Consider the following 17,574-nt stretch of genomic DNA (forward strand, 5'->3'; position numbering starts at 1 on the left):
TATACATCATCTAAATAAATAATCTCTTCATTGGTGTATGGTTTGTTAGGAGGACAATATTTGGCCGAGATACAACTATTTGAAAATCTGGAATCTGAGGGTGCAAAAAAATCTAAATATTGAGAAAATCGTCTTTAAAGTTGTCCAGATGAATTCTTAGCAATGCATATGTCTAATCAAAAATTAAGTTTTGATATATTTACAGTAGGAAATGTACAAAATATCTTAATGGAACATGATCTTTACTTAATATTCTAATGATTTTTGGCATAACAGAAAAATCGATAATTTTGACCCTTACAATGTATTTTTGGCTATTACTACAAATATACCACAGAGACTTAAGACTGCTTTTGTGCTCCAGGGTCACATACATACACACATTCATACATACAGAGTATAAGTGTGTTTGTGATTTGACAAAATAAATACCTCATGAAACCAGGATTTTTACCCAATAACTTTTTTTAATATCTATAATAATACACCCTTTGTGCAAAGAAGTGTATCCCACCTTGTATCCAGGCCCCAGATGATAGATGGCTAATATCTGAGCAGCACTGAGAGCTTCACTGAACAGATACACTGCCCCCATCTGACCACAGAACACACGGTTAGCGTCTGCTGTCTCTGATGAGCCCAGAAAACACTTGTCGAATGTCTGTGAAGAACAGCAGGAGAAAAGGTCTATTTAGTACATTTTTTTAATTCATCACAAGTCACCAACGTCTCTTATGCTCATTATGCCTGTATTTATTTGCCCATAAAAATACAGTAAAAACAGTAATAATGTGAAATATATTTACAATTTAAAATAACTGTTTTCTATGTGAATATGTAAAATAGAATTTATTCTTGTGATGACAAAGCTGAATTTTCAGCATCATTACTCCAGTCTTTGTGTCGCATGATCCTTCAAAACTCATTAAAATTTGCAGATTTACTGGACAAGAAACATTTCTGATTATTATTAATGTAGCTTAGTATTTTTTTGCGGAAACAGTGATACATTTTTTCAAGATTCTTTGATAAAGAGAAAGTTCAAAAGAACAGCATTTATTTGAAATAGAATCTTTTGTAACATTATAAATGTCTTGTCTGTCACTTTTGATCCGTTTAATGCATACCTGCTAAATAAAAGCATTAATTTCTTAAAAAGTATATCCTACTGAGCCTAAATTTTAACTTTGTGTTATTTACTCACAGTACAAAGGTCTTCAATCGGCTAGAGCGTACTGATTATACCTATTACAGTGATTTTTTTAAAGGGCTTTTTAATGAGACTCATTGTTCACATGCATAAAATAAAAGAGCAATAAACCGTATTAGTATCACTTGTTAGTTCACGTGAATAACATTTTGCTGTTACAAAATGCTGCTCTTTAAATGTTATGCTGTTTCAGTGCAATAATGTCCATCTTTGATGCCAAATTCTAATCATATGATTTTAATGAAAAGACGTTTCACTGTTCATGAAAAAAACTACACATGACTGAATAATCACTTTTAATGTCATCACATGTTTTCGAAAATGTTAGCTTTTGCTATTTTTATACTGTCAATGCAGTTTTGTTTCATCCTAAAGTTTGTGGGTATTTTGGGATTTGTAGCTGCTAAAGTATTGACAAGCTTTGAACTAAAACACTTCTGGGGAAAAAATCAGGGCCTCAAGCTTAACGGCTGTTAAAAACCAGAACGATAAGAGATAAAAGAAACAACTTACATCGCTCGTGTTGACAAACCAGGTGATCTCACCATATGATGCCAACTCTCCATTGACATAGCAGCTGATTTCACTGTTCTTCCAGCGATTATAGATATGCACTATGGTCACCATATACCACTGTACAAGAAAAAAATAGCAATTAAAAAAAACAACAGCATGTCATTCTTTATTTAATATCATTATCACAAAACTTGAGAGCATTAAAGCAGGGGTTTTTTAAAACTTTCTGACTCCAGAATAAGATTATCCCCTGGTAGCATAGTATAAACAATCATTCATACTGAGTGAGAAAAACATTAGAATTATAAATCAGTTTCTAAAATTATATGATGGGCATTGCCACTGCAGTAAAGCAAATTGTAAAAATATAGAGAATATTTACTCTTTATTAAATTGGTAGAACATCTTATACATGCATAATTAGTATATATGTGTATCAGTACAATAAAATAAATCACAATTATGATTTCATGATTTTTAATCAGTCCTTAATCCCAAGAATTTATCTTCAGGAATCTTGCAGTAAATTTTTGAAGGTCATGTTTTGTCCATCTGGACAAGACAGACTTTTCAGGATAGGAGATGGACTAAAAATGATCTCGCAAGACTTACTGACCGATACATTTATTAAAAGAGTGATACAAGAAGATGTGGATCTCAACCTATCTGTCTATAGGACTTCATGCATTTCACAACACTTCAGCATGTTATTCTTGTCAAGTCAAGTCACCTTTATTTATACAGCGCTTTTAACAATACAGATTGTGTTAAAGCAATTTTACAGCATTAAATAGGAAAATAGTGTGTCAATAATGCAATGTTGTGCATGTTATGTCATTTTTTTAAGATTCTTTACCTAACCTAAGTCCCTGAGAACCTAACACCTTGTGCTTCTGGAGACTAAAGGGTTCCTGATGGTTTCACACATAATTCTTCACCTTTATTCTTAATTAGTTTGCAGTTAATGTGTCTTTTCTTCTCCACCAGTTTTATTTTTTTTTTCTGACCCAGTGAGCAATTTGCTCTCCAATGCTTAATTGGATGCTTAATCAATGCCTTAATTTGACAATTTCTAGTATTGCATTAGTATTGCATCCTTCTCATGGCCATTTAATCATTTTAAGAATTTTCAGTCCGAGTTAAATCTCTTTTTTGTCTCATTTTATCTGTAAAAAAAAACCTGCTTAATAATTATGCACACCTGAATATAAGACGTTTTTCACTTCCGTCCCTCATGAACAATTCTATATTATTTATAAATGATTAAAGACAAAATGATTAGTAGTTATTAAGATTTCAGGTAAAATGTGCTTGGAGATAAAATATGATTAGAATATCAACGTGCATAATAATTATGCACGCACTGTAGAGACCAGAATGAAACAGTAGTAATCAAATTCTCTATGAATATAAAAAATATGTTTCGTTAACATCTTAAGTGCATGTTAACTTTGACAGCCCTAACAATAAATCTTTTGCAGACACTTTAGCACCCCCTTGTGGTCCCCTGGGTGTCCTCGGACCCTAGTTTGAAAAACCCTGGTCTATAGAAAAATGTGGTCCATCAGCAAACTTCTAACGCTAAACTTTGCTACAGTTATGGTCCATTTACACCCTCCAGCAACGGCCTCACCCAGATCTTCTTGAATTTCCATTAAATGGTGGGAAAAGCCAATGAAGGTGCTTATCCCTTAGGTAAGACCTCTCCAGAGGGAATGGAATGGACTCTAAATATAGGCCAAATCAACCCATGAAAGCTTTTTAGAGCACTTGTAAGCTTCTTGATATTAGAAATGTGAATTTGAGCAACATTAGCCCCATAAGTAGATTTTCCTTATATATACACACACATATGGACGCCTGCCCATTCCAGGGGGCATATGGGATCTGAGCAGGGAAGGGATTTGGCTGCAAATCCTCAGACATGACTTGGCTTTAACACAAACCCTCCTTCTGATGTCAAATTGGCTCTCCTTATACATTTTAGAGTTCAAGATGAAGAGTTAGGAAAGTGTAAATGATAAGAGTGCATACAGGTAAACTAAAAAAAAAAAAAAATGGCTGAGGTTATTCATACCTTCTGGGGTTTGAAGTCGTATTTCACACAGTGCTGGAAGCCTTTGGCTTTGGACTTTAGAGAGGTGACAATCAGACATCCGCCCACAAAGTGTGCAGAATAGCCCAAACTTTTGCTTGTGCGGAAGCTAGGGATGAGGAAAAAAATACAGACCACATTTATTAAAAGTTACATTTCAGAAGGGGATGCTCAAATTTATACAGCTCTACTCTTAAAAGAAAATTTAATGTTACATGAAAGCATCATTTAAAGTAGTTTCAGAAAAAACACAACACAGCCAAATGGAAAAGCCAAAAGAAATGATTAGATGATAGATAGATAGATAGATAGATAGATAGATAGATAGATAGATAGATAGATAGATAGATAGATAGATATATAGATAGATAGATAGATAGATAGATAGATAGATAGATAGATAGATAGATAGATAGATAGATATGCATTCATTTCAGACAAACATTTGAAAGAAGGCCTGTAATGTAGAGTTGATCTCAGCCCAGTGAAGAGTGTACATCCTACAGATCTTTCTACAGGGTCAATTAACGTTTGGTGAGTCAAAATAGCTCCATTTGCATAAATTAAATTTTTGACAGAAATTAATTAGAAGCTGAAAATAGGACAAGAAGGATGTGAAATGCTGCCCTTGAGAAGTAAACGCTAGAGAGAGAGAATGAGGAAAATTTACAGAATTTTCTTATTGTTCATCTAAACACCTACAAATACTTTAATTTCTGGCACTTTACAGACGAACGAAACAGTCAGCTACTCTTCCTCCATGTATACAGGTGTCTCTAGAAAGCACAGAGGTGTTGTGTTTGTGTGATCAGTGTTTGTGTGTGACCCACCAGTATAGATAAGGCTTGTCCTTGTCAACGTTTATGTTATTGATGGGGTCCAGGCGCAGCCAGGTGTGGAAGGTGAAGCCGTTCTGGTACGGCCACTTTGCGATAGGTGGAAGTGCAATAGCCTGATGATACAAAAACACAGTTTTTCCAGTTAGATTTCCTTATTTTGTGGATTTGTTTTAGATAAGCAGAGTAACATATGGAACACTAAAAGGAGTATCCTTGGAGGGATGTGTTTGAAACGGTTGTGTATGTTTGCACACTGAAGACTTCCTGTCTTATTTGTGGGTTACAGATGAAAAATTAAGGCAAGCGCAGTATTATTTCCTCATTAAACCAGCATCATATCTGTGCTGGAATAACATCTAAACACCAAACAACATGCAATCAAAGTATTTCCTGAGAGGACGGCATTCATTTGGCGCTTTCTCAAGTGGACACTGACAACAGAGGAAGAGTTCCATATACATGCCCTATAAAACATTCATGATGGTTTGGTTTTTATTTAAAACATGCAAAATCTTTTATTTTGGCGGGTTGTAGTTCAGATCTTTGTGTTTCAGTGTGTGTAGTAGCACACACACACAGAGGCAGTTGGAGCATTTCAAAGACATGTGTATCACATCCGAAAATGATACATAAACATTTGACTGCCGTCCTCTCCCAATGCACAGAATAATGTTAATAAGTCTATCATGAAATATTTATTAGATATTTATTATTTATTATATATGTTTTTCATCCCAAAAAAAAAAAATCAAGTTTTAAAGTCTTAAAGTCTCCTAATCCTAAAAGCAACCTGAAACGCAATCCTGAAAGTGTGTGTGTGTGTGTGTGTGTCTTTTGAGTTTAAATGAGTCCAGATATTTTTGCAGAGAAAATATTTAGTTGTAGACCTCATGCTATACTGTTTCAAGTGAATATAAGGGAGATTATTCAATTAGGTCAGTTTTTAGTACTTGAAATTAAAAAATAAATAAATTCTATATATACACACACACTCACATAAATACATAAACTTTTATTCAGCAAGGATGCATTAGTCTTTTACATTGTTATTATAATTATATTTCAAACCAAAACTGTTCATTTGAATTTTCTATTCATCAAAGAATCCTGAAAAAAAATAAAAATCAAGCAGCACTACTGTTTTCAACTGTTATGATACTAGAAATGTTCCTTGAGCATCAAATCAGCATATCAGAATGATTTCTGAAGAATAATGGGACACTGAAGACTGACTGCTAAAAATTCAGCTTTGACCTCACAGAAATAAATAAAATTTTAAAATGCATTAAAATAGAAAACAGTTATTTTGAATTATATTATTGCTGTTTTACTGTATTTTTTGATCAAATAAATGCATCCTTGGTGAGCAAAAGAGGCTTCTTTAAAATGCTGTTGAACATTACAGTATGTTAAAACATTCATCACATGTTCCAGGATATTTGGACTGGTATAATGTGTGTTAGTGTGGATTTAAGGTATTTTATGTGTGATTGTGTTATATTGTGTGATAGATAAAAATAAACCGAAATGAAAAATACATTTCTGATATTCTGTTGTCTTGACAGAGATTCTCAATCACTTTCTATAAAGTGATTCCTGGAAAAGAAAAATTGAACAGGCGAAAAAAATAATTATTTAAAAAAAAAAAAAAAAAAGGTAGCGAAATATAATTTCCCTGATTTTAACACATTGTATGTTTATTATAGCAAGGAAGATAAAGAGTCTAGGTAGTGGACAAGTGCAAAAGAAGAGAAATTCTGTCATGCAATTTTCAAATCACTAATCCAAAAATCACAATGTTTTCACGGTGTATAGAGTTTAAGGACAGTGCAGTTAAACTGATGTTTGGGTCTCACCGCAGCACTCTTCCCTGGGAAGCTGAAAAAGGAATCTGGGCCATTTCTTTGAGACATGCACTTCAGCACGGACAGCAGCTTGACAGAATGAGGAGGCTAATAGATAAAAGAAAAAAGCAACACTATTAAGAACAAAAAATTAACTCACACCCACACAAATAAATACTTCGAGTTTGACTGCGGTATATTTCCCACACATATAAAAGATACTGTACACTATACAAAATATACAGTCACAAATAATTTTGGGTTGATCTGAATCCTACTCAAACTGTGCAAAATTTATTCAGAGCACATCATAAAAATTTATTAACAAATCAGCTTCTATTAATTTAGAACAAATGACAGTCCTAGTATTTTATAAAATATATAATCTATTTCTTGGAGATCACAGCATTATGACTGCGTGTGAGGTGGAGAAGAGAGATGTTTCTCAAAGAGCAGATAAAGAGGAGAAGACCATTACCCATTGGCTTTGTTCTCCTTTCAGTTTACTGAAGAACAGCTTCAGTTCCTTCACTGTGATGCTGTAGCTGGCGATCACACCCAGCATTTCCACCATCAGATCTGAAAAACACCACACATTCACACGCAAACATGAGGTCAGTGCTGCATTACAACTGAAGAGGAATTTAGAAAAGGCTGAATTGTGACCCAGGACCACAAAATCAGTCTTAAGTGTCAATTTTTCAAAATTGAGATTTATGCATCAACTGAAAGCTGAATGAATTACTATTTCCATTGATGTATGGTTTGTTATGATAGGACAATATTTGTTGGAGATACACCTATTTGAAAAGCTGGAATCTGAGGGTGCAAAAAAATCTAAATATTGAGAAAATCACCTTTAAAGTTGTTCAAATGAAGTTCTTAGCAATGCATATTACTAATCAAAGATATAGTTTTGATATATTTACGGTAGGAAATTTACAAAATATCTTCATGGAACATGATCTTTACTTTATTTCCTAATGTGTGTGTGTTCACTGCTGTGTGTGTGCACTTTGGATGGGTTAAAAGCAGAGCATGTTAATGTTTATTCAGCATCAGAGAAGTTTTGCCTGAGGATATGCAAAATTGTTCTTCTGTATTAAAGCCCCACTATGGTCCAAAGACAAATAATGAATCACTAAAACTGTGCGTGCACAATGTCAAGTGTTTAACAATTGCACAACCTATTTTTTTTTTAAACAGTATTGTTAGTATTGTCGCTATAAACTAATGTAAAATCTATATTTGGAAAGCCTTGACATGCCAAACTGAGCTTTGTGGCCAATTAGCCATGTGTGAGTTTTGCTACGTGTCAGTGCTGCAAAGGCTGAAGAACTACATGCTGACTGAAAAACGACGGAGAGCATCACAAGTCATAATTACACATATAATCTAAAGCATTTTTACAATACTATGTAGAGCCGAGTGAATATAATGAATTTTAACAAATATATATGCTGATGTTCCTGCCAGTAAAATTAAGCAACGTCGCCCTGTGAGTACGAGAGCATTTACACAGAGATGTTTAGCAGCAGCATTAATTTAAACATTAAAGTAACATTAAAGTCCTTGGTTTTTTTTTTTGGTTTTTTTTTTGTTTTTGTTTTTTTTAATTTGAAGAATTTAATGCTTTTATTCAGCAGTAAAGCATTTAATAATGCTGCAAAAGCTTTAAATATCAAATAAATGCTGTTCTTTTGAACTTTGTATATTTAAAGAAAAATGTATCTTGGTATCATTTGTGACCCTGGTCCACAAAACCAGTCGTTGGGGTATATTTGTAGCTATAGCCAAAAAAAAAACATTGTATGGGTCAAAATTATCGATTTTTCTTTCATGCCAAAAATCATTAGGATATTAAGTGAAGATCATGTTCCATGAAGATATTTTGAAAATTTCCTACCGTAAATATATCAAAACTTTTTGATTAGTAATATGCATTGCTAAGAATTCATTTGGACAACTTTAAATATGATTTTCTCAATATTTAGATTTTTTTGCACCCTCAGATTTCAGATTTTCAAATAGTTGTATCTCGGCCAAATATTGTCTGATCCTACATCAACCGAAAGCTTATTTATTCAGCTTTCAGATGGCATATAAATCTCAATTTCTCAATTAAGGTTTTGTGGTCCAGGGTCACATATATCAATAATATTTTCTGATTGGAGTAATGTTCAGATTTGCCATCACAGAATTACATTTTAAAATTTTTAATTGCAATAATATTTAACAATATTACTGTTATTTTATTATAATACACACTGCATTAATGATATCATTATATGATTCCCAAAAAAACAGTAATAAAGCAACTATTAGCGTGCTACTTATTTACAGAGGGCACGTCTCATCCCCTGTTTAACACACCTGCGATCATGGTGTCGACCCGGTCTATGCGCTGGAGCACCAGCTGGATGAGGCCGATATCAGTGCAGGCCTGCAGGTTCCGCAAGCTCTTCTTCAGCACGGCGGTGAACATACTCCACACCTCCGCCTGGCATGTGGAGTCACATTTATCCAGAAGCTCCACCATGCAGATGATGCTCTCGGTCTCCTGGATGATAAAGTTCATCTCCAGATCAAACTGTCCACCGACCAGCTGCACAGACACAATTAAACTTAGTCACAAATGGAGTCAAAGACAGAAAAATAGAACAATAATAACAAAAAAGGGGTATCAGTCTGAGGCAAAATGCAAATAGAATACGGCAGCAGAGAAACAAATCATATTAAATGAAAATTAAAACACAAAAAAAAAATTAAATGAATAGGAGTAATAGCCAGAACATTTAGAGCTGCTCTCTATCAGTTTATGCTGGCTTCATTCCTGACATTAAATCTGGATTTATCCCAGGGCTGCAATTCATTCCAATCCCATTGTAAAACATCTGTCAGCATCTGGATGTAAAAAGCCTCTCCACAACTGGATTACTGGGACAGGATTTCCACCTTTCCCCAACCCTTGGCCATAAGAAGGTATGACCCCTAGGCTAGATAATACTACTGTAATCGCCCATTTTCATGATGATGGCAGATGCTCCACAGACATGAACCGTAAACCTAGATTAACCTTAAAATAATGATATCATGAGTGAGAGCCAGACACTGCACATAGACAAAAGCCAGCAACCCTGCAAAATCATTTAAGTAGGGATGCATGATATTATCGGGAAGTCATTGGAATCAGGCTTAGAATGTAAACACTGGCATCCAACCGATATAAAAAATTATGCCGATATGCCTTGTCGATAAGACAAATAACTCACAAGTGCTCAGGGTGTGCTACTGTGATAAGATCACAACAGCAGTGTGGTCATTCTTGAAGCCAACTTTTGCCTGAATGGTGATTAGATTCACTGTTTTGGAACACAGCATTTAATTTGAGAATGCAATTACAGAATGACGCAAGTTTATAAAATATAGGCATATATTGCACATCCCTACATGCATATTGGGGTAAATTAATGTTTTTTTTTAGGGATGCATCAGTCTATAATTTGTTGTTCAATATTACAAGAAAAATAATTAAAATCTACAAACAACAATAATATTAATATAAATTTTATTCAAATTCTTATGTTCTTTTTTTCTAATCTTTTATTACAGATTTAATATAACTTTGTGAATGGAAGATTAAAGCATACGCCACATTTTACATTATTGGGCATTATAGGATCTGTGTATGATCTCTGTATTTGCAAACAACACAAATAATTTCCTTTGTGTCTGTAAATATACTGTGCACTTTACAAAACACAATAATTTGTCAGCACTTAATAGTTGACGAGACATTTGTACTATTGAAAAGTTCTTCTTCAAAAACAATGGAGATGTCAGGAGTAATATTGTTGAGGTGGACGCGGTCATCTCACTGTCATAATTGTCTAAAGAGATTGCCGTCTTTTGCCAGGAGACAAGCCATGACCACAATTTGATCAAGGAAGGGAGTGGAGTATAAATCCACAGCCTATTGGATAGAAACGGTCCCATTAAAATGACTGAAGGTGGATTAAAGGAAAGGGAGGAGAGGGTGGGGGGTTCACTGTCAGTCTACAGCAACAAACGCTAACAAGGCAGGAAATAAAAGCCATGATCAGTCACACACACATAGGGCCCTATGAAATCCTTTTTATTTTTGTCCAAATTCCATTTTTTCCCATTTTAATTTTTCTGGATTCAGTTTTTTTTTTCTGTTTTAATTTTTCTCGACTCCTTTTTAATAGTTAAATTAAAGTTTATTAATCAAAAAAGCATGTCTTATTAATTAAAACCATGAAATGTATAGATTTTCACATCAATTTAACAAAAATTACATGTTTTAGGGCCCTATGAAATGTTTTATTTTTTCTCACCATATTTTTTTATTGTTACCAGATTCTGTGTTTTAGCATGTCTAAATATTTGAATGCATAAAACAACTTAATTTATTCTTTTTTGTTGTTGTTTTTTTGTAGCCTTGTGATTTTTTTTTTTTTTTTTTTTTTTTCGCAGACATTCTGTGTGAAATATTTTTCTGGTTATCAAATGAAGGCATAAAACATTAATTTCATTTATCTTTTAATTATTGAAAATTAAGCAAACTTTACTTTTTGGCAAATAAAGGGGATTTACTATTAAAATTAAAACGTGGAAGAAATGTTGTGTGGATATTCCTTAAAAAATGTTTGTTTCATAGCCTATTTTAGTAGAAGTAGATTCTTAGTAGATGTACATTCTACTGAAAAATAGACTTCATATCAAACCGGACTTTTATTTTGATGGGTTGGCGAGAATACCTTTACAGTTCTGTGTATGTGATATGACGCTAGTTTTACTCAAATCAAACGGTCAAATGCTCATGAAGTGATTCTCAGAGCAGTTCTGGAGATGTTGTTCATGTGTTTACGTCCTCGTTTAGTGAGACAGCAGACGCTGAAATCACCGCGAGCGTCAGGCGCGCTTCAGTATATGTGTACTTAATGGAACCGCGCGTCCATGCCATTCATTGCCAGAGATGCGCAGAACATGCAGGATTCATATTTAAATAGACTTTTGCGGCTTAATAGTTACAGATATTAGTCCATATCACGATTTGATTTAAGTGTAATGACCTGCTTTTGATTAGTTCATTCAAAATTTGACAAATTCTGTGACATTCCGCGTTAAACTATGAATTCCGTTTTTATGACTGGATTCCGTCCGCGTTTTCCGCATCATGGAAATCATAGGGCCCTACACACACACACTGCCACCTCCCCATTGCCCACTGAATGATAGATCACTTCGACTGCTTCATATGAAAATGAATCAAAAAGTCAAATAAATGGATGCTTATGATTGTCAGTCCCACATTTTCCCTCTCTTTAAATTTCCATTCTGGGAAGAGGAGCTGATTGCGTTGTGTGGCAGGCAGCACAAAGAATGGCACTCAAACAGATCTGCGGCCACCATGCAGGTGATTAATGGACCTGACATCCTCACAGACTGAACGGCGGTGAATGTGACTTTGGGGTGAGGATGGTATCAGCTCACACAGAGGACGCGGTGAAAAGTGGAAAATGCTGATATCGACCTCGTATAAGCACCTGATTGTCAGAAGATCAGCAGGTAGAGAGAGATACACATCAAGGAAGCCAGTCAATGTTAATGAGAATCGATAAAAACAACTGTCAGCGGTGTTATGATGGATACCAGGAACCTACTTAATGTTTTTTTAACTGTCTAGTAAGAGGATAACATTACTGTAAAACAGGGGTGCCCAACCCTGCTCCTGGCGATCGACTGTCCTGCAAAGTTCAGCTCCAACCCTAATCAAACACACCTGAAGCAACTAATTAAGGTCTTCAGGCTCACTTAAATTAAAGGCAGGTGTGTTTGATTAGGGTTGAAGCTAAACAATGCAGGACAGTCGATCGCCAGGAGCAGGGTTGGGCACCCCTGCTGTAAAATATCTGTACAATTTTAAAGAAGAAAATGTTACTTGGTAAACTGTAAGTTACTTTACCATATACAGTGAAAAAATTGTAAATGGTTTAACATATGCAGTTTTAATGTAAAATACAGTCAAGTGTATGGTTTTTGAAAGAAAGAATAATTAATAAATTACCATGTAATTAATGGAGAAAAACAGTAAAAGGACATTCCTGGAAGACTTGTTGTGTCTTTGTTTGTATGACCCTGTGCACCATCTATACACAAGTATTTGCCCTTTTTCATGGAAAAGCCTCTAACAATTAACTTTTTCAGTGTTACTGTTATTATTAAGGTGGTTATCAATACATTCGAAGGTAAAAAGCAGATTTTGGTAGATTGGTATACTAACATCACACCACTTAATGAAATATATAAAATATACAGGTTCCAATATGCAACCCCATTATACCTGAAACTTTGTCACTGTAATATATATTTATTTATTTATTGATTCATAGTTGTTATTTTTTTGTTCAGTCTCTGGCAACCACAACTGATGAATTAATACCAAATATTCTAGCTGACATGATCATAAGTTTGGATAAACTCTGCGGTTTATTCATACCTAAACCTCATCTCTTGCTGTGGTTTCTTGTTCAACTTCTTGTTATAAGTTTATCAAGCATCATTGACCTTTGAAGTGTACTTTCGCAATTTCAAAACAGAGAACTTTAATATTTTATTAGCCAAAAATAACAAAGGGAATAATCACTAAAAACTAACCTAACTTATTAAGTGCTTTGTCACAATTTGCATTTTTTTTCTTATTTATTTATTTGTTTGTTTGAACCAGAAATTGACAACTTTTTCTCACTGTTGGGGTGTTTTTCTTTCCTTGTCCCTATAGAAATAAACAGGCAACTACAGTAATGGAAATTCACAGCCTAAGTTGAGGAATTGTCCTATTAGTAATATTAATTCAGTTGTCTTTGAATAAAGTTTTTTCACTTTTACTTTATCTTTCTCTGTGACTCTTCTGGGGAAGGTGGGTGGCTCATGCTTTGAAAACAGCGGTTCTATATCTTTCTGTAGCTCTTTATCACCAGTGATCAGAAACCACAGAGGATTTATCTGGGTTTCTTTACCATATCTGTTTTTCTCACACTCTGTTTCTCACTCAAAGACTCTTCACTAGCTGATGATGCAGTCACCAGATCCCTCAGAGGCAAACCGAGCCCTGCGTTTCACCTCGGAGGACCCAGTGAATTAATAATGGGTGAACAGCTCTTGGTCGAGGGCTGACAATAACAAGAGCTTTTCTCCATGGCGAGGCAAACTACACCAGGGACAACCACGCACACACTTTACATGCAGCTGCTCGTTGCTGGCTAACATCTTATTTTAGCAATAAACAAATCACGTTTATCCAGAGGAAGACATAAGCTCAGTTCCATGTTGTTCAAAATTGAAAGTCAGGCTTGATCTTAAACACTAAACGAAAGGCTCTTTATTAAACTAATTTCCTGTTTTTATACAGGATTTGTGATGAAAAGACACAACAGAAAATGACTAAGCTACGTTGTAATAGCACCAACAAGGACAACAAGGACAGGGTATTTTCATTCATCCATAAATCATTATCTTATGCAGCGCATCAGATAATCTGAAGAGGAAGTACACACTTCAGGTGACCTTGAATAAAACCAATACAAATAGCTTAATTAGTTGCCAGAACTGAAACTATACTCTCACTCTCACTCTCTCTCATTAGTCATGTTTATTTTTTTTTTTTATATGACCAGGGACAGATAAAGGGACACTCCATCCTAAAATTAAAAATGTCTCATCATTTACTCACCCTCATGCCCTCCTAGATGTATATGACTTTCTTCAGATGAACTCAAACAAAGATTTTAAGAAAAATAATGCATTTCTTTGAATCCATATAATGCAAGTGAATGGGACCCCCAAAGTTAACGCATCAAAAACCACACAAAGTGAGTACAATGGTAATCCACACAACCTCAGTTGATGAATTAATGTTTACTAAAGCAAAACTATAGCTGTGTGAGAGATTATATTTACACTATAATCCATAACTTCTGGCCAACAGTTCATGAGTTCCCATACAAGACATTGTAAAGTAGGGCTGCACGATTAATCGCATGCATTTGTCATGCGTGTCTCATCAGTAAAGCCGGTTCCGTGATTAGCGGTAAATGTCTGTCACCTGTTTTCAAACGGGAGCGGCAGTTAATACACAGAGCCGTACTTCACTGACAAGCTATGCAATATTCTGTTCATAATTGAGATTAATCGCATTCGATTATGAACACGATATTGCGTAGCTTGTCAGTGAACTACGGCTCTGTGTATGAACTCCCGGTGCATTTGAAAACAGGTGACGGATATTTACCGCTAATCACGGAACCAGCTTTACTGATGAGACACGCATGACAAATGCATGCGATTAATCGTGCAGCCCTATCGTAAAGCCTGATTTAAGCTCTTCAGTGCTCAGAACATGCTTACAAAGTGCTGACATAGCATTTCACAGAAAACATTGATACATTAACTTGGGGTCGTATTGATTACCATCATGCTGTCTTTAATTTGTGTGGTTTGGAAACATTATGATAATATAGATAATTTATGAAAAAATCTTTCTGTTTATCTGAAGAAACACATCAAACACATCAGGGACGCCATAAGGGTGAGTACTTTAAAAGATGAGAGAATATTTGGGGAGCATCCCTTTAATGTGACCACTGTGATGCCTCTGAATGTGAGCCAGAGGAGGACAAAACTACAGAGACGACAGAACAGAGAGCGAGAGGGAATGAGCAGATTTATGAGAAAATCTTTTTAGGCATAATCTCCAACATACACCAGACAATTGCCAGAGAAGCATTTACATTTTTCATATTTGCAAGTCTAATGAGTTTAACGTTCAAGTCCCTGCCTTTGGTTTTCCCCAAGCACGAGTGAAAGCTCCATCAGCTTCCCCTGAAGTAAATATGTACTTCCTGCTGTTTTCTAATAGTGATTTATGATGAAATAAATAAAAGAAAGCCTATCACTGATCAGAACAAAGTGTTGCATCTTTAAACGAATCCACAAAGTGTGAAAACTATTTTAAAAAAGGATTTTATATGAAATGAAAAGACTAATGATCTGATTGGACTGGCTACATTAACATTAGTTCCAGAACACTGCATTCTCATTTCATTTTAAACAAACACTCAAACACACACCATCATAAATTTAACACTTACTAGCACTAGCAGATCTAATGGATTAAATTCTCCTAATTCTATAAGTGACTATGAATAAAGATCTATACAATCCTTTCTTCCTTTTTCTCTCAGTTCACTTTCTAGACATTGGTATTAGTTACAGTGACATCAGCCTACAGCACTACTAATGGGTCAGTGGGACTTATTTTGGTTGGTCAACCAAGCATATTAAGAGTCAGTCAGCTGAGCAAATTCAAAGTACAAATCTTTTTTTTTTCTTTTAAAAGTGAATCAGCAACACAGCTCTTCTTATACTTTTCCTGAGCACAAGAAAACATCATGCTTGAAAGTGGAAAAAAGTCATGCTTTTGTAACTGTACACATCTCACCGTACCTTAATGAAATGTACATTTTGTACACGTAAATGTACATGTAGGCCTACCTCCTGTCTCTTATTACTGTTTCTATCAACAAAAATTTGTAAAACATAAATGCATATTTCACAATATTCACTAGTTACAAACCAATCAGCTGTTTGCTCAAAGCTAAACCTCAGCAACAGTGGTGTATTTCTGTTTCATACCTTAAGTTACAAACACCCCCATTGCATTTCGTCTGGCAGTTTTTGAAAACAACACATCCTGTGTGAACAGTTCCTTACTTATTCTGTGCCGCCTGCTCTCAATAAGTGTGGTTTGAAGAGCCACATTGTCTGCAAAAACATGACGATGGTACATCAAGCATGAATCGTGAACTTATATATGGGTCAGAGGGCATGATCACTTGCATTATATTTTGCTTTTTAACTAACTGCACTAAAATAATACACATTTATACATTTTATTTAATTTCCCCATAGCTAGCACCATGCCTTTTAAAGTCCTGCTACTTTTGAAAGCTTGTAAAATCTACTGTTCTTCTTTAAACAGATGTGCTTTTTTTTTAATCACAGGAGCAGAGGATTTCTGTAATCACTGTTCATTCCTCAGATGAATTGATGGGCTGGCTTTCATCTTATCATTACTTAGACTGACCCTGCTATCAAGCTGTGGCAGAACGCTCAGCTCCTCATCATTTGCACTGATAGGGATAATGTTAAAGTATTTAATAGTCACTATCTAATACAGCAATCGGCCTCTGGTTTCTGTGAGGCTGCTAAATGAAGCATCGGACTGGAAGTGGAAAACAGCCAACAGGAAACCTTCCTCATTAGCAGGGCGTAGACACACGTCTGATTCATAGGAAAGGCAGGGTTTTTACATGCCTCTATATAGCTCTACAATTTGCATTTTAAATAGTTTATTGTGATTTATAATGTTTACAAGTACGAGTCAATGAAAAACTAGATCAGTAGCGCAGAGAGAGAATATCGAATGGAGTTTGGCATGTAGATTTAGTGGGTCACATTTGGATAGCAGAGCCCATAGCATATCTGAATATAATGAAAGTCTTTGTGCTGCATGTGGAGCTAAAAATAGCATTTCAAAAATGCAGAGGACAACAGTAAGGAGGTGGTCAAAGTTGTTTTGGAGCTTGTATAAATAGCACATAAGCCTAACACAAACACACACAAGGCCACATAAGGGCCAGAGAGAGGCACTTGTTCATACTGAATGATGGCAGGTCCACCCAATTAGAGTTGGCGACAAATACTAGTCATTTGAAAATATTGTACTTTGTCAAAGGCAAAGTAATTGTAGTTCGCATACAGTAGAATACATCATTAAATCTCCATTGGGCCACATGGATAATTGGGCAAAGCTGCATTGTTTTCTCTCGATTTTATAGAGTGAATATCACAGTAGCAATGAGAAACACAGTGTGAAAACTTTCAGTGGAAAAGCTGTTGGTTCATCAGTTCTGCTTTAAATTCATGAAATATTTGCCCGGCTAAAAAAAATCTCTGCAGAATAAAAAGATTCATTGTGTGAGGTCT

The 17,574-nt window shown here is 35.1% G+C and overlaps 1 protein-coding gene across 3 annotated transcripts in view; it reads right to left on the bottom strand.

The window, feature by feature from the left end:
- Positions 1-17,574, bottom strand: part of LOC109062054 (lipopolysaccharide-responsive and beige-like anchor protein) — a 208,042-nt gene that overhangs the window by 175,716 nt on the left and 14,752 nt on the right. For all 3 annotated transcript variants that reach the window (XM_042717055.1, XM_042717109.1, XM_042717169.1), the window contains exons 2-8: positions 8,878-9,109; positions 6,983-7,083; positions 6,517-6,612; positions 4,652-4,773; positions 3,804-3,930; positions 1,724-1,843; positions 515-661 (exon numbers count right to left, since the gene is read on the bottom strand). In XM_042717055.1, the coding sequence (XP_042572989.1) occupies positions 515-661; positions 1,724-1,843; positions 3,804-3,930; positions 4,652-4,773; positions 6,517-6,612; positions 6,983-7,083; positions 8,878-9,109 (945 nt within the window). The remainder of the gene's footprint in view (positions 1-514; positions 662-1,723; positions 1,844-3,803; positions 3,931-4,651; positions 4,774-6,516; positions 6,613-6,982; positions 7,084-8,877; positions 9,110-17,574) is intronic.

The sequence above is a fragment of the Cyprinus carpio genome, chromosome A1, assembly GCF_018340385.1.
Source record: "Cyprinus carpio isolate SPL01 chromosome A1, ASM1834038v1, whole genome shotgun sequence".
Taxonomy (NCBI): Eukaryota; Metazoa; Chordata; class Actinopteri; order Cypriniformes; family Cyprinidae; genus Cyprinus; species Cyprinus carpio.